We start from the raw sequence: 25,033 nt of genomic DNA, 5'->3' as shown, positions 1-25,033 counted from the left end.
CCTCCACCCTTGGGGGCTCTCACTATTTTATTTCGTTTGGGCTTGATTTTATTTAGTTTTTTTCGGTTTTGTTTTATTTACCCTTCCCGGAACAACAACGACCAAAAAATAGATTAAAAAAAGCCGCCGCTGCCTGCACCGACCCCCGCGGGGCTGGAGAGGCTGATGCGGCCGCCAAGGTAAGCGGGGCGGGGGCTGGGGGCCCTCCCGGCCGCATGTCCCCCGGTTCCCTGCATGTCCCTTCCTTCTCCGGACCTGTTGAGGCTCCCGGTCCCCTCCCGGCTCCCCTTCCCCGGCCGTTTTTATAAGGAACCTCGATTCTTCCCCTGCCCAGCGCTCCCTTGCCCGGCTCGGCGCTAGCTGGCGTGCATGAGGTTATTCATTTATCCTCCCTTCTGATGGTTGCCACTAAAGCTGCTCCCTGCTGCGCTAAGTCAATCGAGTAATTCCTTGCAGACCACTGATGAGAACTGTAAACATCCTCCCCAAGATTTGCCCCTTTCCCTCGGGTAGCTCATCCCGGGGCTGATCGCGGTTATCCAGCGGGGACACAAAGCTTTCCCCGAACTCCCGTGGTTGCAAGGTGCTTGGGGGGGGTTTGAGCTCCGAGGGAAGGAAGGTGGAAGGTGACAGCCGGACAGATGTGGGACACGGCTGGGATGGGCACGTCTGTGCGCAGGGAGAGGATGGGCAGCTGGAGCGTGGCAGGGCAGGGGCAGCCACTTCGTTCCTTCTGTCCTGAGTCCGTAAATGGCCCAAAACCTCCTCCAGGAGCCGGGGGGGACAGATTACAGCCGCTAGACAGGACGGTTCGGACACACCAGCCAGAGCAGCCCGTGTCCAAGCTTCCACTCCGGGACACGCACGTTGCCCTTCCTCAAAATTACATATATTTATGGGAACCGGGCTGCGTTTGCAAGACAGGTGCTTTTTGTTGTGGTGGTGGTTGCGAGGCAGGAGATGAAAGTTTGGTGTTGTTTTGATGTGATTCTTGATTGCTGCCTGTTGGAGTAATTGCATCGCAATTGCTCAGAGGTAGAATCAATTTCCCCAAATTGAGATTTTAATGGGAGCTCGCAAGCTGCTGTTATGTCATGTGGTTTAAGGCGGCGTTGGATTGCATTTATTTTATAAACTGGATACTTTCGCAGGCGGCGCAGGGATAACAGCACCACCCAGTGGGGCCGCAGCCCCGGCCCAGCCCAATCCCAGTCCAGCCCAGTACCAGCCCAGTTCACCCCAGCCCCAGCTCAGCTCCAAGCCTGTCCTAGTCCTAGCTCAAGCCCCAGCCCCAGTCCCAGCCTTAATCCCAGCCCAACCCTAACTCAGCCCAGCCCCAGTCAGGCACACCCTGGAGGACTCCTGGTGCCAACTCCAGGATGCCCCCCTCCACAGAAACTCCCATTTTTGTTTGCCAAAAAACCCACAGAAGTGCTGGATTAAAGTTCTTTGGGTTTGTTTGGTTTTTTTTTCCCCCATAAGAAGGAATGTCACTTTCTCTGATATTCAGGACAAAGTTTTAAATTAGCAGAGGACACTGTCACCCAGTGCTTCACAACTGAGAACGCAGGAAAAGCATCCTGTGTTGGGTTGTATTTCTGGCCACTGCTGCCACGAATTGACAGAAGGAGACCTGGCAAAGGTGATTGCGTTTCACAGAGCTTTTTCCAGAGGATCCTTCAAACACCCCTTGCTCAGAGGGCTGCAGATGTAGACTTGCAAACACTCGATGCCATCTCCCACCTTTAAATAGGATTGAGATGTCCTTAGCTGACCTGTCAGTCAGAGGAGGTGAATTAGTGAGCTATGTTTGCACTTTCTCGAGAAGTCAGGAGCTTTTAAAAGCAACGGAGAAAGACTGTCCCATCAACAGACTGGCTCCTGTCTCTGTTGATAAACACCCAGCTCTCTGCAATTCTTCTGGTGTCCTTGCCTATGGCAGGGTGATCAGAACCAGATGATCTTTAAGGCCCCTTCCAACTCCAACCATTCTGCAATTCTATGATTCTGATCACTTTTTGGCAGTTCAGACTTACCCACCTTCTCTGCTGAGCTGACATTTGGCCATTTGAACTTGCTCTTGGGAACCTCCCAGCCCATCTTCTATTTTTGCATAGAGGGGAGCCCAGATGTGAAGAGGATACACTGCAGAGATATTGCTTGATATCTACCCCAAAGAGGAGACTGGGCCAGGGAGGCCAGCTCCCTGCAGAGAATTAAATATACGGATTTCCAGCCAGCCCTCCAAACACTGTTGAACAGGGATGGTTACAAGCTCCCATATGTAGGAATTAGGCCTCACCCCCCAGGTGCTTTGCAAGCAAGGGAAAGGGAGAGACATAAATGAATATTACAAGTAAAAAAAAAAAAAGAAAAGTTTATGTGATGGACTCTATCTGCCTTAAAATATCCCTGCTTGTTTTGTTTTCTGTCATGGGTGAGACTGAAAGTTTTCCACCAGCCCATCTTCCCTTCCCCTTGTGCAGCCTGGCTGTTTTTCAGCATTTAGAGGTGATTTTTATGGCTGCGGGCTTGGAGCAGGCAATTTGAGGAGAGGTTACCCACTGTGACTTCAGCAAGGGCCGCTGATAATGAGTTAATCTGTAGATGCAAGGATGCAGGTCAACAAAGAGTTCTTACATTTCATTTACTGGTGGCACAGAGCTGTATTTTTTTTTTTTTCACTTTTCACAACTGGCCTCGTTTTACACAGCCAGCTTGGTGAGGCTGATGTTCACAGGGGCAGCTGTGGGAAGAAGGCTTTAGATAAACCAACAAACTCCCCTCTACACTTCGCTACGCAGGAGTGGGTCGCTCTTCAAAGCCCAGCCCTGCGCCATCCCCTCTGCCTGCCCTGTCCAGCTGATGAAAAAGTTCAGTGCAGGGCGCTAAGGAGATCTTGGGGGGACATTTTCCTGCTCTACCTGCAAGGAAACATTGGTAGGAAAGGGGGTTTAGATGCGTATTTGGCAGCTTTGGGTGCATTGCTCAGGGACAGCATCTGCTTGGTCAGCCAGGGAAATTACAAAATGATCAAAAATGGAATGATGAGTAAAAGGAAGGTCTTTAAAATTAATTGCAGACATCAGAGGTGGCTGTTACTGCATAAAGATGTTGGGGGTTTTTTTGTTTCTTCTTAGTCAGATTTTTTTTTTCCTTTAGTAAGGGAATTGTTCAGAGCACAAGTTTGCTTTTATTTCCACAAACATTTTGGGATCAGCTGTCAAATGTCTCCAGACAACAACTTGGGAGTTTCTACTCCAAACTTCCTTTCTTCCTCCTTTAAGGAGCAGCTTGTTTTTTGTTGCTCACCCCAAACACACACATATCCTTGCAGAGCATTTCAGGATTAGCTTCCTGCAGGAGTGATTATGGCTTATCCCAGACAGGCCATGAGTTGCACACCGTGTCCTGAGGCAGAGCAGGCAAAGGCACGAGCGTGGAGATAGCGGTGTGAAAAGTGGCCGCACAGAAAGTTCATGGGAGAGTCAGGAGCAGACCGGGAGCCCCGACATCCATTCCTCTAACTACTGGTTGCAGCCCTCAGAAATACCCATGTTTACAATTTTAGCCATGTAATTACAGGTAGTGAATGATTCCATTAGGAAGGCTGTAAGGGGAGCCCTCATCTGCAAAACCTCTGGGTTCAAATCAGCCACAGTCACTCAGCCCCACTGAAGCCCACAGCCACGCAGGGCAGAGAAAAGGAAAGTTCAGCCCAGAAATCCCGGCTGAGTGTCCCATGGGAAGTGTGACTCCTCCAGCATCCTGCAAATACCTCGGAGAAGGCCGTGTGGCCCCTCCACAGTGACACCAAACACGGCAATCAACGTGCAGATGACCACGGAGGCGCCTGTGCCCCGGAGCTGAGCCGCTGCAGTGGCTGCATTTCAGTGGTGGGTGGTTTCCCACATTCTGTTTGCATTGGGCTGCCTGAGCAGGAGTCCTGGACAGGCTCTGAGAAGGAAAGAAGTTGGGGGAAATGCAGTGGCTCCACATTTCCAAGCCTAGATATCCCCGTTAAGCAGGGCAGAGATCCGAATTTCACACAGCCTCTGATTCAGTAGGCGATTTAAAGTCCAGATCTTTGATTCAGCTAAACAGAAAGGTGAAGGTTATTTCAAAAGCATGTAAGGGGGAGCAGGATTTCAGAAACACACCTTATTTGGGGCCTTTTCCTCCCTGAAGTTACGGTTTGGACACATCTGTTGTTTTCTCCAGCGAAATCCGCTGCTTTGATCGGTGCCAAGAACAGCAATCCCATTTGCAATGCATGATGCAACGGAGCAAAATCAAGGAGAAATTTTTACAAACTGGAGCCAGGGGCATCCGACCGTTGCTTTATGGCAGCACAGTTTTCCCTACACCAAAGGCAGAATTTCCATCAAGGGTCTTATTTTAACTATAATGCCTCAGACTGGATTCCAGGCTATCGTTGCAATGTGTCAGCCTGCCCCAAAACGGCAATACCAAAGTGGTGCTTTAGGTCAAACCATCAAAGCAGCCTCGCAGCAGCTATTTAACAGCTGGGTTTTAAAAGTTCGTCATTCAGATGGAGGTTTTTTTTAGTTAAACAGATCATGTTAGATGTCATCAGTCAGGATAACAGCAGAAATTATGTTTTTCATTTTGAAATAAAAGCAAAAGTCGCATTGCAAGAGGAGAGAGTGGGAGCAAGAGGAAGGGATTTGAGGTCTGGAACTCCATCGCCTGGATCTCCCCCCCCTGCCATTTTCCTGGGCTCTCCCCAGCTCACAGACCCTCTCTCTCCTCCCCCAGGCCCCTTCCAGCTCCAGCTGCCTACACATCCCATCAGCAGGCATTTCTTCTTGGGTGGTAGGAGCAGCTGGCAGGGTTTGGACATATTTGCCCCTGTTTGACATCCCCCACAAAGAGGTGCTTCGAGTCGGCGTTCCTCCCACACTGCCTCTGCTACAGGTCTGGATCCGGCCTGCCAGCTTTCATCTCCTGCCCAGCTCTGCCCACTCTGGCAGCTCCTCTGCACACAGAGCTCCCTCTGACTTTAGTGGACACCGTCTGAGCGCAGCTCTAGGACCAGCAGGACCAAGACAGATATTCCATTAGGCAGGCAAGGCCACAGGATTTTTGGATCCCATCTGCGTCCCAGATGGAAAAGCTGCAGTATTTTAATTCCTGTTGCAGCCTGGATAAAGCCCCAGAGAAGCTCCTCCTTCATTTGGAGGCATGGGGGCTCACCCCCCTCATGGAGGAATAGGTGTTAAAAAAAAAAAAAATCTTTGCTTCTTGGATATTTATTCCCATATCCTCTTCCTCTTTCTTTGTTGTACTGGATGACAGATTCAGTCTGTGACAGGGAGGAGATCACAAACTCTTGTTAGAGACTTTAAGCCATGGTCACTTGAAAAAGTGTCCTTAAGGATGTTTATGAGCTAGAAAAGGAGGTTTCCAAGAACAATTAGAAGAAATGTCAAGGAGTATCCCAGCCTATACCAACCTGCAGGAGGAAAGACGCATGGTCTTACAGTTTGGAGAAGGGTGGTGTAAGACAACCAGCATGCTTCTATTCTTTGTATAAAGGAGATGAAACACCAGCATAGCAAGGGGACACACCATCAAAGGAGAGCTAATGATCCAAAACAGGGAAGTTATTAAAGCCTACACTCGTGGGTACCCTCATTCAGAAGTGGTCTTAGTTCACTGCGGATAAAACATCCCTCAAGGGAAATTTGTAAGAGATCCAAGCTAAGTGGATGCCTTCCTCCTGGCCTGGCCCTCTCATGGGTGGCACAGACCCCTGGGATGGTGGGCATGCAGATCCAATCTGCTCACCTCCACACACTGTGGCATTGCAGGAGGAAGAAAAGAGCAGGATCTCGACACCCAGTGGGCAAACGCCTGTGTACTCCAAGCTGCTGCTCCATCTGATGGTCTGTGAGCAGGCAGGGTTCTCCCAGGGTTGGTGTCTGCCTGCCCAGAGGTCTCTAAAAGACGCTTAAAAGTAAGACCCCCTGGGACAACCCTACCAACGTAACTGGTGAGACTTTCCCCCAGTGAAAGCTGAACATCCTGGTCTGTATGTGGGCTGCTGGTGCAGAGGAGGCAGTGGTAGAGGTCCTGAGAGAGTGCAGCTATTGTTTAGTCATCTCCATCAGTCCTTGGTGGGCTGGCTGCTGGATTTGGGGTGCCTGACAGCCGTCCCAGTACTTTAGGAGTGCCAGTCTAATTATAAGGATCTCTGAGATTTGCTGTTTCTGAGTCACCTGGGGTTACTTCACCGCTGCCAGTGCCAGTGCAGGTGCGGGTGAATGACCTGGAACTGTTGTGAAACTCTCACCTATCATGGTGCCAGGGCTGGGAAGACACGGAGGAGCTCCATGTGCTGGGGGAAACGCCACCCCCCAGCAGGCCGGGGACCTCAGTGTCACTGTCACAACCTCTACCCCGCACCAGCTGCCTAAAGCCTCCCTGCCTCAGTTTCCCTCCTCTGCTGTACGATAGCCTCTTCACCCCAAATCGCCTAATTTTTGGGCGATCCCAAGCTCTCTTGGTAGGCTCATGGGAGAGAGGGAGGGAAGGCACAGTGGGTATCGAGACCCGATGGGGTGGGAGAGGAAGCCCCTCTCCCAAACTGCCACTAAATTGCAACGAGTGGCAGCGGGCAGACATCAAGAGCCCTTCCCCTTGCCCATCCTGCGTGGGACCACGGCCACCCCCTTCCCCCGGGGCACGGGGGAGCTTGGTGGCTCCATCCACAGCTCCAACCCCTTCTCCCGGCTCTCCGGGGCTGGTTTTCCCCGCCGCCTCCCAGCGCGGCTCCCATGGCCGCGGCCGCTCCCGCCCCTTCCCGCAGCATGGCCGGGGAGGCGGGCGCGCTCGGAGGAGGAGGCGCACGGGAGGATGCCGGCATTGGGAGGCAGCGGGATGATTGATGGCTGGGGTTGGGTTGTGATGGGAGGGGACGGAGAGGAGGAGGAGGAGAAGGAGAAGAAGGAGAAAAAGTCTGTGTAATCTTTCAGTGCAGAGCCCGGAGCTGGGGCCGCCCGTGCCTGCCGCGCTCTGCGGAGCCATGTGGGGATTTTGATTTCATTTTTTTTTTTCCCCCCCAAGTTCTTTCGATTGATTTATTTTTCCCCCCCCCCTTCCTCTCTTCCCTTCTCCGTTTTTTTTTTTTTTTTTTTTTTTTTTTCCTTCCCCTTTTTAAACTCTTCTTCCAGGGAGAGGATAGTGGTTAAAGCTCGAGCTGGATGGATGGGTATGGGGAGAGGGGCAGGATCCACAGCCCTGGGACTTTTCCAAATCCTCCCTGTCTTTCTCTGCATCTTCCCTTCAGGTAAGGAACAGCCTCTTTATTTTGCAGACTTTTTCCTTGTGTTTCTGGCAGCCCTTGGATCGCCGCCCCCGTTCCCCTGTCCATGGGCCTCTTTCCCTCTCCCTCTCCTCGCAGCAGTTTGCCACATGTTTAAAATAAGCAAGCGGGGCTCAGTTTTGGTGCGTGCACCCCCGATTCCCCGTTCCCCGGGCAGCTGCGCTGGGTGTTTTTCCTTGACCTCATCTTCTTTGTCTCCCCGCTCCTCATCCCACAAGGAAGGAGATGGTGGAAATCAAAGCGGGGAGGTGTTCCTGACAGCGCCAGGTTACCTTGTTCTCCCCTTCCCGGCTGCCGTGAAAGGAAGCGGGGATCCTGGTGGGGGGACCCACGCAGGAGCACCCCCATCCTAAATTTCTGCCGCGAGAGCGGTGGGCTGCACGCTGCGAGCCCCCTCGGGGGGCAAAGGCTGGGAGCGGCGGCGGAGGGGCTCGGGGGGTGGTTGCGGTGTGGTTTGGGGTCGGAGGGGGGTCCGGGGGTCGCACGGCCCCGGCGGGGGCAGCGCGGCCGCGGAGCGCACCTGGGCGGGGGATGCGCGGGGCGCTGCGGGCGGGCGGCCGCCCCTTCTCCCTCACCGCCCCACGGCTCCGGGGGCTCGGCGCCCTCGTTCGCTTGGAAACCTTGCCCTGGCTGGGCCCGGGAGCTGTTGTGCTGTCCGAGGGCGGGATGGCAACCAAATGGTCCCGCGAGCATCGGCACCCCCGGGCCGGCCGCTCGCAGCCGCCGCGGGGCTCGGCCCCCCCGCCGCCCCCGGCCCCGATGTTTGTATTGTGTCAGAAAAGGGGAGAATTTCAGAATTACAGCTGAAAACGCCATCTGTTTCCAATGAATCCCCCATAGTTTTTCACAATGTTTTTGGCAGATCTCTGCCTGCAAATTCCTTCAAGCCCTGAGTGCTTGTTTTTGTTGGGGGAGGGGAAACCCAGTCCACAGAGGCGGATTTGTTCCTTCCAAAACTCTCCAGTTTCTTTACCTCTTTTTTTTTTCTTTTTTTTTTTTTTTTTCACTTGCAAGGGGGAGAAAAAATGGAGAGAAAGCAGAAGGGAGAAAGAAAAGCTCTAAGGCTTAAATCTCCCTATCTCTCTTTTCAGTTTAGTAAAACTTTTCCTTTTTTTTTTTTTTTTTTATTTTAGTTTATTAATTTTTAAATCGCCTCTGCCTTTCTTTTGCATAACCGTAGGTGAAGTAGTCTTGCACACACATGCAGGAAATAAATAAATAACTGCTTTACGCCCTTCCTCCCATCTTTGCCCTCTTCGCCCTTTTCCAGGAAAACCTTTTCAGCGCTGCCCTTAGCACCGAGGTGTCTCTCTGGACCCCACTTTTCCCATGAAACTTCCCAGCAGGCTGGAAGCTGAACCCCCTGTTTTTTTGATTTTTTTTTTTCTGGAAACTCTGGAGCTGCTCCCATATGTGTTGCCTAACGCCCTTTTCGGAGCGGTTGAGTTGCAAAGCGTCGAGGCTGTGAGATTTACGGTGCAAGAAAGAACTTGATAGGAGATCTGGCTGGCTGCTTTGTTTGATTCTCCCTTCAGCAGTCAAATAAGGTGCAAAGAACTGGCAGAACGAGGCGATCCGGAGCCCGCGGGAGCGGGGCGCAGGCGGAGACGGGGCTCCCCGTGCCCTGGGCTTGGGAGCAGGCTGGGGGCTTTTTTTGAAAGCTTTGTGGGTGGGAAGGTAGGAAAAAAGGGGGATTTATTCCCTGCCATATCCTTTTGCCCCCTTTTTCTCTACGGTTCCTGGGAATTTGTGGGTTCCCAGCAGGTTCCCAGCACTGAGGAGGCTTTGCACCCCTCCTGGGAGCCCCAGGTGAGCAGGGCCGCTGGAGGCTGCCCAAGCGGGTGCTCGGCGTGTCAGATCAGTGCCTCGCTGAGTCCTGCCCTATTTATTTATTTGCTTAACCCCCCCTACGCTCACGGCCCGGGCTGGATTCCTGCTTGTGCTGCTCTCACGCTGGTGGCTTCGCCCTGCTGCCTCCTGGGCAGCCCCCACCGTCCGGTGCCCTTGGGCTGCGTCCTCTGGCCGTGGGTCAGGGTGACCGTGGGGCAGCTGGGGAAGGAGGTCTGGGCAGAGCAGGTCACTGCTCACAGTTTCCTTGGCAGAAATTCTCCGTGGAGCTTGTGCCAAGTCCCAGTGTTGGATGCTCTTGGGTGCTCTCCCAGCTGAGACCCTGATCTCCTGGGTGAACCAAACCTGTGCCTCCCACTACAGGCTGTGCTTAGTTTTCTTGCAAATCCTTTTGTACTTCCAAAATCTGGCCCTGGGTGTTTTTGCCCCAGGTGCGGCAGGCTCAGGTTTGCTTTGGCTTTCCCTGCTTGTTTCCAGCTTGGCTGTTTTGGCTGTGATACACTCCTGCCTCCATAAAAATTTGGAGTTTTCTGCTCTTGGTCCATCCAGGCAGTGCAGTGGATTCCGGATCCAGAAGGATCCAACAGTATTGGAGGTGTATCAGAGTAGTCAAAAAATGGCTTTGTCTCAGCAGCAGGGAGGTGATGGCAGCATTAAGCCAACATTGAGATGGGGGGGTTAGAAGCTAAAAAAACCCTCGCAGTGCTATGGACAGGGAGCCCTTCCTGGGGAAGGTGGAGGCTGGGGAGGAACGCGCCTGTGCGGGATGTTGTCAGGGCAAGGGAGAAGGGAGGGATTCAAACGTAAACCTGGAAATATTTTGGCTTCCCTGTTTTGTTGCAAGCTTGGAGCTGGTCTCGTATTTGGAACAGGGAGCTGGTCTTGTACTTGGAACAGTTCTCTGCCATTGCCAGCGAGGCACGTTGTAGGGCTGGAAGGAGGCGCCTTGTTTTTAATATAGATGGGGTGGATATGTTGCTTTTTTCTGCAGAAAATCGGTTGGTTGCTGGGGACAAAGCCCTTGGTTGCTGGGGACAAGGCAGTGTTAAGAGTGACTTTGGGTTTATCATGAGAACAGCTGAGGTTTCTTTCTCTGTGGCCTGGACAGCTGTGCTGAGTCGGATGTGCACATGAAAGTGCTCACAGGGCTGGGCAGCCATAAAAACTTCCTGACCTGAGGGCTCTTCTCGGGCTCTGCACTGACCTGCTGTCCCTGGAGAGCCAGGCTGCGGCCCCAGTGACAATGAGCTTTGTGGTCTCTCTTCTGGCTCCCTGATGAGCACATCCCATAAAGCATCCGTAGGCTCTGGCATGGCAGTGTGTGGCCCAAGCAAGCCTCTCCTCAGCCCGTCAGTCCTTCAGGGGGTCCCACAGCCAAGCCCTGCTGCTCCCAAGGGATAAGCATTGGAGACAGCGAGAAAGGTCAAAGATGAGGGGTTTTGATCCATCTGGATGAGTATGATTTGGTTTGATTTGCTTTTCTTGTTGGAGCAGATGCTAAACTTGGAGTAAGGGGTAGTGCAGGAACCCAGGACCAGAAGAGCCTCAGGGTCCCAGGTGTTTTGAAGGCGGCTGTAGTGAGCTCAGGGCTGTTGGAATCCAGGAGTGGTATGTGCTGGGGTGATGAGGGAGGGTTTTTGGGGAGGATGAGGGTCGCTTGGAGATTCAGCTGTGGTGGGGCGGGTGAGGGGGTGCCCCGGGCTCTTTCTGGCTGTCCTGGTAAATTTCTTCCTGATGCTACAGATCCGGAGTGAGCTGTGGAGGTAGGGTCCTGCCTGACCATGCACAGCATCCAGAGTGCACTTGTTAGAGGAAAGCTCCTAAATGCCTTTAAAAAGCTCTGTAGCCTGCACTTGGCAGCTGCTGGGATGAAAAGAAGAGAGGATATTTATTCCCTTGTTCATGAGCTCTCAAAATAACAGTGCGTTCGATTGTAGCCTCAAGATTGCTTTGCACTCAAGTGCAGCCCGGCTGAGTAAATCACTGCTCCACCAGCTGAAATTCCTGCAGCAAGGGGGAGAATTGAATTATAGCCAACTGCAAAACCAGATGCCATCCCCTTGATGAAGTCATTGGGCTCTCACTGCGGAGAACAAGCTGGCTCCGACACACACGCAGCCCTGGTAGGCGCAGACTGAGCCGCTCTGTCTGACGGCCTGGCTGTGGTGTGTGGGGTGGCCAGGGTCTCGTGTCCCCACAGCTGCAGGGACAGCAGGTCCTTCAGAAGGGTGTCAAGTCCCACTTTGCACTGCATGAGCATCCAGAAGTGTTTGGCCATTCAGTTCCCAGCAAGCAGAGCTGTCCCTGACATACAGGTTTTATGGGTCAGGCAGAGAGCAAGCTTCACTTGAGGCCAAGGAATTTTCTCCTCCCTTGGTTTCCTCTCCTTCCTGGACAGCTGTTGACTTTGGTCCCCAAAGCCTTAGTAATGATCTATGGCATTTTGGGTTTTGGACAAGCTACCTTTTTCTCTTGCTGTGTGACACACTCCAGCTGGCCCTTTCTGAGATGACAAGGGCATGTGGCAGGACATGACTGAACTTTGCCAACCCACAGCAATGAGAAAGCATCACTGTGCTGGGATACAAGTGGGGGAGCAGTGGGACAGGGGGAGTAGGTTCCAGTTGGAAAGTTACTTTTTACTCTTAAAATTAAAACCTGAATCCCAGGAGAGGCAGCATTTAAAAATAAATAAACCTCTGAAGGTCTGTGGCTGTGAAAGATGAACAGATACCGTGGCTTCTATGGGGTATGAGCGCTGGGGAGGGAGTCTGGTGCTGGGTGGGAGCCCAGCCTGCAGGAAGGGATCCACAAGGTCCCCTGCAATCCCAGATGGGGCTCCAGCATCAATCAGGTGTCTTGATGGGCTTGTGGGGCTGCTGCCTTCCAGCCGGGCAGCTGCCACCCCACACCCTGCGCAAGCCAACGCCTCCGATTGAAATGCCGCAATTTTTTGGCAGACATCTAATTGTATAAATTTGCCTCATCCAGATTTATGTGCTCCGGGCTTTTCTCCATCTCCTCGTTTTGTATCTCATTTACCTCTGCGTTTGAAGGGTTGAAATTTCACAAGAGCACAGCGGGGATGATTATTCCTAGAGGGAATCCACACCTGTGAGCAGAAAGCGTTTCCCTGCCAGCCCTGCCGCGGCCCGGGCGAGGGGGAGGAGGGCGAGGGACCCGCTGCCACACCTGGGGGGCCCCCGGGCACTGGTGGGTGGCAGCGCTGCCTTCAAAGGCACCCTGGGAAAACAGCTTTGGCGTGGGGAGAGTGATGTCTGCTGGAAACCTGAAACGCTCGGCGGTGGGGGTGGCTGGCAGAGGTGACCTTATCCGGGGACCGCTGCTCCAGAGGGATGGGGACGTGGGTGGTGGCGGCTGAGGAGGAAGGTGAGGGTGATGCTTCGTGCAGGGCATGAGAGTGCAAATTCACCTCCCTCATCTTGGGTGAAAGTCTTAACATCCTTCAGTGTCCTCATCTCTAAACTGGACCATTTGCCTGAGGGGATTTACCAGCTCTTGGGGACTGTTGGTGAAAGTGTCCGGGTGCACTCCCAACGGGGAAAAGTCAGGTGTGCAGCTCCAGAACAGCTTCCCAGCCTGCAGCACGCTGTGCTGGAGAGCCAGCTTTGTTAGTGCCCTTCTGCAGACGAAGAGTCAGAGGAGATCGCTGCCCTATCTCTTCCCTCCCTGCTCATCCTTCATCCACCCGCTCGTGGAGGAGTAAAACCTGCCTCTTCTGAACCACCCACTGGCACCGCTTCCTCTGAGCAGGCAAAAACTCAACAGCTGCGGCAAAGGCAGCGCTGAGGCCCAGATCCCGGGAGGAAGATTCAGGAACAAAGTGTGACTCCGTTGCTGCGTTGTCTGTTGCGCTGGTTGCCCCTCTCAGCCCGTCGTACCCACCGCAGTCCCCGAGGTTTGCTGGTAGTTCTCAGAGCAGCAGGGCCCTGGCTGACAGCCCCGTGGCTGGTGCCCTCTGCGGTGTTGTGTCGCCCTTCTCCCGCACACGGGTGCCGAGGTGAGCCTGGGGGAGCCGCCTCGGCTGGCGCGGAGCATGCCGGGTCAGCCGTAAGCTGAGTCTGGAGCCAGAAGAGCTGACTAAGTGACAGGAGCCATCAAGGGCTCCTTCGGCAGCGCGCAGCACTTTGTGCTCTAGCTGGTGAAGGCACTGACTCTGCTGCTTTCCTGCCCGTACTTGCCCCGTGTCTCTGCGATGCCTGCAGAGGAGAGATGGGGGGCCGTGAACTCGGCGCTGAGGACAGAAAGGAGTTGGCTGTGGCAGGTCCTCTGGATGCTTTAGCGATTGACACGGGCTGAAATGAGAAAAACCTTTCTGTGTCCCTCTTCTGACTTCAAGGAACTGGTTTCTCCTTCCCCCAGCATCCTCTTGAGCAAGACAAAGACTGGTTTAAAGCAAGCTGCATGGTTTGGGGTGTGCTCTGGGGTACATCTAGAATCACTTTATCGTACACAAAGCAGGGCCTTTGCCTGGTTTTAGTGCATCTGCGGCTTTTGTCGGTGGAAATGAGCACATAACCCCGGCCCCAGCGTGGAAGGTGGCCCCTCCGAGCCAACCTCCCCACGCACACCCTTGCAAAATATGAGCCCCAGCTCTTTAAGAGAGTCAGGTTTATTTTTCTCCTTCAGTTCCCTCCTCCCGGTCCTCCCCTCACTTCAGTGCAACTGAAACCTGATCTAATCCCTTTGCACATGGGTAATTTATTGGTCTATTGGGCTTTTCTTGATGGCAAATTGCATTGTCTTTCTTCCTGGGTTGAGGCTTTGGAGCAGTTTGCTGCATTCCTGCAGCTCTTTTCTCAGGGCTGATCTTTCACACCCCCTCTGAGCACAGTCAAATCAGTTTTATTGGGCCTCTTTGTTATGCAAACAAGGCAATAATAACCAGGCTATTATTCTGCAAGATTGTGCTTGATTAACAGTTCAAAGGAGGTCGCTGGAAGAGCCCGGCGCTGCCTTCCCGCACAGATCCTTTCAGCAGGCTTGGGTCAGGTGGCCCTTGGGTCTTGCTCGCCCCACGGTGCGCGGTGGGGCTGCGGGAGAGCTGTCCGTGCCCGGGACATCCATCCCTCAGGGCTGCACCGACTCGCTCCTTTCTCTCCCTGGTGTGACAAGGCGCCGGCTGATCCGTGTCATAAAATAGAATCACAGAATGATTGGGGTTGGAAGGGGCGTTGAAAGGTCGCCCCGTACAACCCGGCCCCCCCCTTCCGTGGGCAGGGACCTCTTGAATGTCTCTGAGGATGAGGCACCCACCACCTCTCTGGGCAGCCTGCGACAGTGTCTCTAATTGTACCAGCACTAATTGTCTCTAATTGTGGCAGCACTAATTGTAAAAAAAAATTACTACTTTCTATCTAACCAGCCCTCAGGGGTATCAAGATGTGGGTCCAGCCTGGCCACCGTGAGGGATGGCTCATGGAGACACCCCCTGGCACAGGAACAGCGCGAGGGGCTGGATACAAAGCACACTCTTCATTCCCTCCGTTTTTGCTTGGGACTCCTGAAACCTTGCTGGAAGCAATCCATTGTGCCGTGTTTTTAAGGAGCAATATGATTTTTTATTTATTTAATTTTGTTTTAACTCTTCTGGGGTCATTTTCATGCTGGTGAGGGCTGCTGTCTGCCTGTGAGCAGAGCAGCCCACATCTCCTTGAAGCTGGCAGATGTTGCTGGTATTTAACACCTTGGAGAATCGTGCCTTTCCTATTGAGGTGTCAGCATAAATATGTTTATTTAGATTACTTAAATAAATATGTGTTTAGGAGCCTAAGTCTGGGTGCTCAGATCTGAGGCCAAAGGTAATTACGTTTTACTGTGTTCTCCAAAAAGGCCCTTTACTGCATGTGTGAGGCTTGCACATCTACACTTCAATCCATGTATTTGGAAAAACGCGGGATGATGTATTTGCATCACATGTGGGTGATGAAATACTTTCCAGCCCGTTAGGAACCAGGAGGATATTAAAAAACATTGCTTAGCAGTGAACACTTTAAAATTAACAGGTCTGGCGAACGTGCATTCAAGAGTCTTAAAAGGATTGGCTTTTGCTTAGAGAAATTAATTTCCAGTAATTCTCTTTGTTACAGGAGAACAGATGAAATGTTGGTTTTGTGCTAGTTTTCTGGAAGAGCCTGATTTGGGTAAATGAAATCCAGGTTACTTGACACCAGCTGAAGGGAGAATAGGGGGGCACTGATAATTAAATGCTGTTAAAGCTGGGTGTGTGCATATGTTTGAACACTTGATTTGATGTCAAGTAATGCAGTGTACTGATGACGAGGGCACAGTGGTGGGACTGGGGTCGTGGGATACACCAGAACCCTGAGTGTGTGTTTGGTGTGGTCCATGGGATGTTGTTGAACGGAGGACCAGGGCTTTCCAAGCCAGGAGCTCAGGAGAAGGTCACAATTCATTGTCTGCTCAGTGCCATGTCCTGGTTAAAGGGCTGATCTCGGGAGAGTTGTGAGTGTGTCCTTTATCCCCGTGTCCTGTCGGGCTGGTAGGTTGTGCAGGAAACGAGTCTGCTGGAGGGAGATCTGATGGTGGGGCTGGGCAAACACCTTCCAGCGAGAACTTTAAAGTGCAACCCGTTTAGTTTATCTGGGGGATTGACAAGGGACTTGATTGCAGTGTGTAAATATCTTTGTGGGAAACACACTCATTACTAACGGACCTTTTACTGCATTGGAGAAAATCACTGGTTCTTTTTATGTCCTTACAATGAAGTCAGATAAAATCCACTTAGAACCAAGACCCGTGTTTTGTAAAAGTGATAAACTCCTGAAACAGCCTGCCCCAGGAACGGGGTGGCTTTTCAGTCGGCACAGACCTCAGGAGTCCTCACGGGAAGTGTCCCTGAACAAATGGGGGATATGGGAGGGGGCTGTCCTGGTCCAGGTGGTTTTCTGATTATTTTCTGGCTTTAACTTTCTGAAACGATTGGTTTCAGAGATAACAAAAGAAATTTTTGTTCTCTGGTTTGAGTGGCACCAAGGCCTTGAAAGAAGATCATGGGCAGGGTTGGGAGGTGTCTTGGAGGGGTTGAAGTCACCTGTCTGTGAGATGAAGGCTGCTTTGCCATGGATGAGAAATCACCCAGACCTGGGGATGTCTCAGAGATCCCAGGAGATCCATGCTGGGTTCCTGCTGGAGAGGGGTTTGTTTCCATGCTAAGTCATCTGCGGTTGAAAAACAGAACCATTGTGAGTCGATGGAAAATAGATTATGCGAAATTGAATAAACATCGTTTCTTGGCCAGGGTACAAATGAGCCTGCACCACTGTGCCAAAGCTTCTGCCAGAGGAGACAAGGCAAGGCTGCTTGGGAGGGAGGGGTAAGGGTCGTGTTTGCTCTCCTCCACGGCCTTTGTCAGCTGTGGTCCCTCCCCAGCAGCGTGAGGGATTTGCCATGAGGGTGGCTGGGGAAATGTCCATGGGAAAGGCCGGGGAGGGCCTGGCTCACACACCGCCCAGCGCCGGGGCACCTGCGTTTGGAGATCTGGCCTTATATGGGGCCCTGAGCGAAACAGCGAGAAGGGGATGGGTGCCAAAAGTGGAGCGATAACATCTTAGAGCAGAACGCTCCCCCTTCAGGCTCAGGGAGGAAGGAGATGGGCTTCCCTGCCCTCCCTTTGGTTGGGATTTTTTAATTCAGTACCTTATAAAGTCATGTGTGACCCCAGGCAGGGCAGCAGTGGGGGATGCTCAGCACCAGGATGTGTCCTACACTGGGTGTTTGGGGGCTGTTAGCAGGGCCCTCTCTGTCCCTAGGCAGCCACAGCTCACGTCTGCATCTCCTCATCCAAGTGAGTGAAGCGAGTCCTTAAAGAGCAAGAGGCTGTTGGTTTATTCCTGCTAGAAAAATCCCCTCTAAGCAGCAGCTGAAAAGCTGGAGCGGGCAGAGTGCTCCAGCCAGGGCTCTGCAAGCTGCTCACTGGATGGGATGCTTTGTGTAGGGCACCCTGGTGCCTTACTGAGCTGTGGGATGTGTGGCTCCTTCACGTCCAGTGATGTGTCCTCCAGCTTCTCCTGGGGCTGTGCGGGCAGGTCGGGCTGCAGTGACAGCAGCACCTTCTGCCACACAAACCCCAAGGCATCCTCAAGCTGTACATTAGCATAACAACTCGGAGAGCAATGACTTTAATTGCCTGATGCCACAAGGGTTTGGGATAACCAGCGGTGGTGGCACTGGTCACACTCCTGCCTTCCGTTATGACAGTCCCGGAAAACCACACTCCTGGGATGAACAAGAAAGGAATGTGAAATAATATCTTTAAATTTGACCCATACATGCAGAAGACTTAGCAGAAACAAGAGCCGTGTCCCAGGTCAGAACTTCGTTGTTGAGTCACCTCTGGTCAATGATGAGTTAAAGGCTTTCCACAGAGCTTCTTGCAGGTTTAAGTGGGATGCTGCCAAGACCAAACAGCTCCCAGGTTCTCAGTGCTGTTGCTAGCATCTGAGTTTATTAAACATGAATTTTAAAACTGTGAGGAACCTGTCACCATTTCCTATTTGCACTTCAGTCTTCTTGGAAACAGAGAGGAGACAGGCTTGTTTCTCACAGCTGAACTGCTCAAGTGTTTTATAGTCTAAGTCTCCCTTTCTGATTTTCCAGCACCAACTCTGTTTAGGTTTCCAGCACTGTGATGTTTAAAACTCAAACATACTGTTTTCCCTGAAACAATACTGGGTTTTGTAACTTTCTAAACAAATCTGAGATACTTTTGGCACAGATGCCCTTCTGAACAAGTCCCGAGACATGAATATATGGGTACGCCTGCAAAAGGCACCATGAAAGCATCTGGAAATGGTGGGGCTTGTCTTCTCCTCCTCCTGCTGCCTTTTCTGCCTGAACCCACCCTGTTTCCAAGCGCTCCTTGGGGGTCGATTAAGAGGAGAGGAAGGAAAATGCCATGAATTTTAAGTAGTGTGAGCCTGGGTTCACCCAGCAAGACTCCAAATTGGCAGGGGCAGAGCAGTGTCTGCGACATTCAGCAGTGGCCATGTGCTTTTTGCACAGCTGCTTTCAAGTCTGCTCCAGGGAAGCCACACTGCCCCGGGGAGCAGACGTTGTGTGTGGGGGGAAGAAACAGGATCTGAATTTTCTTTGCCTTCCTCCGCCTTGCCAGGAAGCGCCAGGGCTGCGGCTGAGCCCAGGTTGCAGCCTCTGGCTTCGCCTCCGCCTGGGCAACGCACGGCGGGTGGGAAGGGGAGGCGGGAGCTCACTGGCATCCCTGCACCCGCTGTGCCGGTTTTTTTCCTCCACCTCTTGTTCTGTCTCAGCGGGCTGTGGTGGGGAACGGGCTCCCAGGGCTGGGCAGAGCCGCACAGACGTCAAGAAAGTGGTTTTTTGGCTCCCGCTTCTTTCCGGAGGCGCAGGGACGGGGACAAGTGCTGTCGCTGCTGTGGCGCTGGGGGTGGTGGATGTGCTGCAGCGTGGGTCACGGCACTGGTCCTGCTCTAACCTGGGCAGAGTGGTTGTGATGCTGCTCGGGTTTCCCAAGCCCATAAAGGAGGACCAGTCTGGACACAGCTCCCAGTAACTCACGCAGCACAGAGCTTAGAATGTCAAACCCTAAAAGGGCATTAAAAACCCCATTGCATCTCCCCCCACATTAATGATCCTCCCTCATCCTTGCTTATGAATATGTCCCATTCTTCCACGCCATGGTTTCCCCCCATGATCATTCATCTAAAGGCTGGATGCTTCTTGCCACAGATGCTCTTTCCCTTTTTTGGCTTCAATTGGGGCAGATCCTGGTGGTTTCTTTGTCTTTGATGCATGAGGGTTGGGTCATGTGAGAGGGTCACGTCCAGCGAGCGAGGCCCCGTCACGCGGCCGGGCCCATGTCATGAGTTTGGGCAGCGGGAGGAGGACGCGGCCTGTGGATGGGGGTAGAGTCGGGCGCCCCACCCGCGGGCAAGCCAGCGCTGACCCCCTTGTGTTCTCCTCCCCTCCCGCAGTGACATCTCCATGCAAGATCCTCAAGTGCAACTCTGAGTTCTGGGCGGCCACGTCGGGCTCGCACCACCCGGGCGCGGAGGAGGCGCCGGAGTTCTGCACGGCGCTGCGGGCCTACGCGCACTGCACGCGCCGCACCGCCCGCACCTGCAGGGGAGACCTGGCCTACCACTCGGCCGTGCATGGCATAGACGATCTCATGGTGCAGCACAACTGCTCCAAGGATGGCCCCACGTCCCAGCCCCGCCTCCGGACGTTGCCCCCCGGGGACAGCCAGGAGCGCTCCGACAGCCCCGAGATCTGCCACTACGAGAAGAGCTTTCACAAGCACTCGGCCGCCCCCAACTACACCCACTGTGGGCTCTTTGGGGACCCCCACCTCAGGACTTTCACGGACACTTTCCAGACCTGCAAGGTGCAGGGGGCTTGGCCGCTCATAGACAATAACTACCTGAACGTGCAGGTCACCAACACGCCGGTGCTGCCTGGCTCCTCGGCCACCGCCACCAGCAAGGTGAGCCTGGTCCCCCTGGACGGAGGTGGGCAAGAGCAGAGGGGCTTCAGAACAGCTTTTCTTTCCTCCATGTCTTCCCCCAATTTCCACATCTCCTTGGGGAGGGTAACGCAGACCATGAGCTCCTCCGAATTTGGCCCTTGATATCAGATGTCCATCCTTCTTTTGTCCCCAGCTGTCACTGAAATGTCATTTCTTGTTGAGCACATCCAGCCCCATCACGGTGAGCAGGCCGAGGTGCTGTGCCTCAAGGGGCCTTCATGGCCAAGCTGGGTACTGCAAACTAAGAGGGCTCCCACCCTGGGACTCCAGATTGCTGTGAACAGGCAGATCAGGAATGATGCTGGCACCTCTTGGGGGATCCCCAAGGCCCAAGCAAACCCAGGACTGCCTGCCAGGGAGGCTCCAGTTGCAGGAAAAGCCTGGAGGGAGCTGAGCTCCTCACACTGCCTTCCTCTCTACCCAAACTTGTAATTGTCTCTGTGGTTTGCAGCCAAGTTTTGTGGGGAACAGTCTGTTCTGGAGGTGCTTCAACAAACTAAATAAACATCCTTAAAGGGATGAGGCAAACACAGAAAGTCCAAGTGAAAATGTGCTGCTGTGATACAGTAGGACATGTGTGTCACAGCCTCGGTTTCAGGAGGGACCTGGAGCTGAGGAACTGGTGTGCTGCCCCTGGTGCGCAAGGCCTAAAGCTGACAGGGTGCTTTTTGTGCCAAAGAAAAAGGTGGCATCCACTTGCTTTTGAAAAATGTCATGTCGCACCATGTCTGGGAGTTCTGCTACTCCCTGTGTGTGGGGAGAGGAGAGAAGCACATGTAGGACAGGGGCTGCTTCTCTGCTCTGGATGTCACCCCTTTATCCTGAGGTGGCAGTGAGGTTCTGACCTGTCCCTGATAAACCTCCTAAAAGATACTTAATGATGATCTGAAATCCTTACCCACTTAAAGACATCAAAGCGTGCTGAAGCTTGCAAGGAGGTCTGGCTTGGGGAAAGTCATCCTTAAGGATCTCAGGACCTGCTGGGATCGCAGGATCACCATCTTAATTGAGCCTTTTCTCTCCTTATCTGCCTCACAGGCTTGTGGTGAAGAGGGATTAGTCATGAGATCTGCAGTGTGAGCTGTGGGAAGCACAGCTGTGGGCACAAGGATGGGAGCACTCCATCCTTGGGGCTCTTTGTGTTCTCTGCTCCAGCCCTGCTCCACTCTGCCCAGGTCTCAGTCTCCCCCTTCATGGAGCCCATGTGGCAGGAGGTCCCCTGTGCCACTTCCCCCCCATGGGCAGAAAGGTGCAAGAGCAACTCTGCGGGAGCTAAAAGAGGAAACGTAGTTTGTACTCTTTGTACATGCAAATCCTACTCGTTTTCCTCCCCAGGTCTTCCCTCCAAAAGCCAGGCCAGCGAGGGGAGAGCAAGCACTGTGAGGTCCCTCCTCTGGCAAAGGGGCCTGTGTTTGAGCCCAGCCAGAGTGAGGAGGCATGTTGGGTTATGTTTGAATCAGAATCATTAAGGCTGGAAAAAACTTCTTAAGATGAAGTCCAGCCATTAAGCAGCACTGCCAAGGCCACCACGAAGTCACCCCTGGAAGGGCCATCCCTCTGGAACAGGCTGAACACGTGTGTGCCTGTGGGGCTGAGATGGAGCAGGACATGTTTGAGGGCCCATGGGAGAAATCCTGTTGGTCTGCAGTTGGTTAGGGAAACAAATTGGTCCAGCCCTTGGGATGTAAATGTCATGGGAGTCAGAGGAGAAGCTCCACCGCCGCCTCCAAGGGAGTCAGGGCTCATCCCCGCTGCCATCTGCCAGCCCTGGAGGCGAGGCAGGGCTGCGTGCAGGGGCATGCTGCCACAGGCCTGTGAGAGGGATACTCCACCCAGCTCCAGCTGCAAGGGAGCTCCTGCGTTGGACCTGGAGATAACAGGCAGATCCAGGTGGGGCATTCAGTCAAGCCTCTGGGTGTCGGATCTCTACACAGTGTCCTCACCCTTTTGCTGGAGCAGGATGACCATGTCTAGGCGGGTAAAAGTTGGGGCCACTTCTTAGTGTGAAGGACCTACCCATGAGCTGAAGGTGACGGTCCTGCCTGGACTCAGCATCCAGCCCTTCCACCTCCCACCCCAGTGCTGGTAGTGACCGTGTGCTCTCAGGTGGTCATCGCTGGCTGTAACCATGCTCCTTTCCTCCCCCACAGCTCACCATCATCTTCAAGAGCTTCCAGGAGTGTGTGGATCAGAAAGTGTACCAGGCGGAGATGGACGAGCTCCCCGCTGCCTTTGTCGATGGCTCCAAGAACGGAGGGGACAAGCACGGAGCCAACAGCCTGAAGATCACGGAGAAGGTGTCGGGCCAGCACATCGAGATCCAGGCCAAGTACATCGGCACCACCATCGTGGTGAGGCAGGTGGGCCGCTACCTCACCTTCGCCGTGCGCATGCCGGAGGAGGTGGTCAACGCCGTGGAGGACCGGGACAGTCAGGGCCTCTACCTGTGCCTCCGTGGTTGTCCACTCAACCAACAGATTGACTTCCAGACCATCCGCTCGGCTCAGGCCACGGAGGGTCGCGCCCGGAGGAAGGGGCCCAGCCTGCCGGCCCCCCCCGAGGCCTTCACCTACGAAACGGCCACGGCCAAGTGCAGGGAAAAGCTGCCCGTGGAGGACCTCTACTTCCAGTCCTGTGTCTTTGACCTCCTCACCACGGGGGATGTCAACTTCATGCTGGCTGCTTACTACGCCTTTGAGGACGTGAAGATGCTTCACTCCAACAAAGACAAGTTGCACCTCTATGAAAGGACACGGGTCCTGAGCCCGGGCAACACGGCTCCCGCGGGAACACATCCCACCCTCTGGGTAGCACTGCTGTGTTTGTGTTGGTTGTGCTTGTTATAGAGGTTTGCTCCTTCACACCTTGGAGAGAAGGGAAAGGGGAGCAGGAGGCAACCAGGGATGAGATGCAGGTGTTGGAAAACACGAGGTTGGACATCAGAGCCACATGGGTTGTCCTCAGACCTCAGTCTCTCTCTTGGTGCAAGTCCTCCACCTTCCCAGCTCTTGCCTGGGAGGAACGTGCTGCCAGTGGGACCAGTCAGGAGTTTTTGCTGGACTGTACCTTGTCTGGACCTTCCTCACTTCCCCATCCTCCTGCTCCCAGTCGAGTGGGTGTTGGGGAACCCTTGTAGCTACTCCTTGTAGCGCTCCCCTGGTCCCAGCCGTGCACGTGGTGACTGTCACACTGGCGTGTGTGAGCGTGGCTTTGTCTTCAGAGAGCAGAGCCCACGAGGAGCGCACGGAGCAGTGAGACAGGACCAAGCCTGGCCAGCACAGCAGGGCAGGATGTCCTGCTCACAGGGGCTGGGCTCTGCTTTTCGGCACGTCCTGCTCTGCCCACAGCCCTGCTGTTGCAGAAGGTGGTGCGAGGGGCCGAAATGGTGGGCAATGATCCCACGCTTGCTTGGCTGCTGGTGCCAGGCACCTTCTGGGTGGAAGGAGGACACGTTCCTCAAGCCTTGGCCTGCATTTTTCATGTTTCAATGAATAGGCATCCCCTATTTCAGCCAGTTCACCTGGCCGATTCACTCAGTAGTTTTACTCCTGTCTCCCTTGTCTGTGCCTGGACCCACCGTGGACTCTTGATGGCAACGGGAGAATCCTGGCCAGTATTCGAGCAGTTTCTGCAGCTTCTGCCCAGCATTGGATGAGTTCCTCACACCATTCGCTCTCTGGTCCCCTAAAACTGGCAGCAGGGTGGCTGCTCAGTGGGAGACCCCATCTGCACCTGCCTCCAGCCCCTCCCTGCCTGTGGCTCTGCCTGGCCCAGCCCTCGGATGGAGCAGGAGCGTGGTGCTCTTTTTTTTGCTGCTAGGTCTCTGCTCTGCTCCCCATCCTGGGGCCGCGACTCGCAACCCCATTGCAGACCGGTTGCACCTTAAGCCCTCTTGGGCTTGAATCAGAAATGGGGCAATGTCAGAATTCAGCCAGGAGACGGGATGCAGCAGAGGACCCCCCCCAGCTGTCTCCAGATGTCTGTTCCCTGCCTCAAATCCATCAGTAATCTCCTTCCCCCACCACGTAGTGCTGCCCATCTCCTCCACTCCATGTTCCTCTGTGGTTCACCCCGTCGCTCACTGAACAAACATCAAGACCACCTTTGGTCTGCGCCTTCAGGACCTCCTGGTGGGTTTCCCCCACCTTTCCTCGGGGGGGGAGTTCCCAGAAAGAAGCCCCAAAACACGTGTCACACTTGGGGGCACCTCCTGCACTCAAAAGGGAGGTCTCTGGGCGTGATGAGACAAGCCAGCACCGAAAGAGGTGGGAACAGGCTTGGCTTGGCCATCTGAACTGGTGCCAGGAGGCAGCCTGGTGTAAATACTGAACATGACTATTCATTGTGTCCTTACAGCTCTAGAGCTCCATTTGTAAAGCAGCAGAGAAATGCAAACTTGTGTCAATTGATGTAATTTATATTGTCTCTTTAATATATAGAGCCCTGGCATTGATCTCGTGTGACTGTACAGATGAAAAGATGTAATTGGTTTTTAAATGTTTAAGGAAAGAAAAGAAACAAAAAGATGTGTTTACTACTTTGCTCCTTGCTTTGTTTGCTGATGCCCCAGATACTCTGTTTAGGGAGATTTTGAAATAAGGGTATCACAGTTTGGAGGTGCTGAGGGGAGCAGCCACTGGACCACAGCCCTGGACAGTTCCATTTCCCAATGCACTAATGCTCACCTAGGCTGATTGGAACTTTCTGTTTCCTTTGTTGTAGAGAAAACAAATTTTAATCTTCCCTAGAAGTTCAAAATACACCTTTTAAAAAAGCCAAAATCTGTCTCTGGGCACACACAGTGCTGCTTGAAAGCTGCCTGAGCTGGCCCGGCCACAGCGTGCCAACAGGTCAATAATTCCCTTAAGATTTCCCCTTCCCATAAAACCATCACCCCACGGCACGACACGCTGTGGTTTAGGGACAGTTTCCATCCAAGGAAAGTCTGGTTACGGTGAGGTTCATTCCCTCTGTCCAGGTGAGTGCTCCAGTGGTGGCTGGTGGTGCTTGGTGCTCGGGGTATCCCTATTTTAGAAGCAAACAGTGAAGCACTTTATTTTGGTTGTGTTTGACCCAGTTCTGGTTAAAGGTGAAGTGTGGCCAAGAAGGACCCGATACTTGGAAACAAACAAAACAAACAAACAAAAAAAGCCCATAGGCAAAGGGGGGGGCATTGTGAAAAGCCCCCCACCTCCTCCCTGCGCTGAGACCACGGGAGTGTCACCGCGTGTAAATACTGTAAATTATTTATTGAGAGAAACGCAAGTAAAGTTTGAGGTTTTTTTGACAGTAAA

General features: G+C 53.4%; 1 protein-coding gene across 1 annotated transcript; it reads left to right on the top strand.

Moving 5' to 3' along the window:
• RGMA (repulsive guidance molecule BMP co-receptor a) lies at positions 1-25,033 on the top strand. Its single transcript, XM_040077605.2, has 4 exons — positions 1-179; positions 7,197-7,312; positions 19,186-19,697; positions 21,890-25,033. Exons 1-4 carry the CDS (start codon positions 166-168, stop codon positions 22,583-22,585), a joined length of 1,338 nt encoding a protein of 445 aa, XP_039933539.1. The 5' UTR covers positions 1-165; the 3' UTR covers positions 22,586-25,033.

Source organism: Hirundo rustica, chromosome 13 (genome assembly GCF_015227805.2).
Source record: "Hirundo rustica isolate bHirRus1 chromosome 13, bHirRus1.pri.v3, whole genome shotgun sequence".
NCBI lineage: Eukaryota > Metazoa > Chordata > Aves > Passeriformes > Hirundinidae > Hirundo > Hirundo rustica.
Note: the sequence above shows the minus strand (reverse complement) of the source record. Positions and strands in the feature narration are given on the sequence as shown.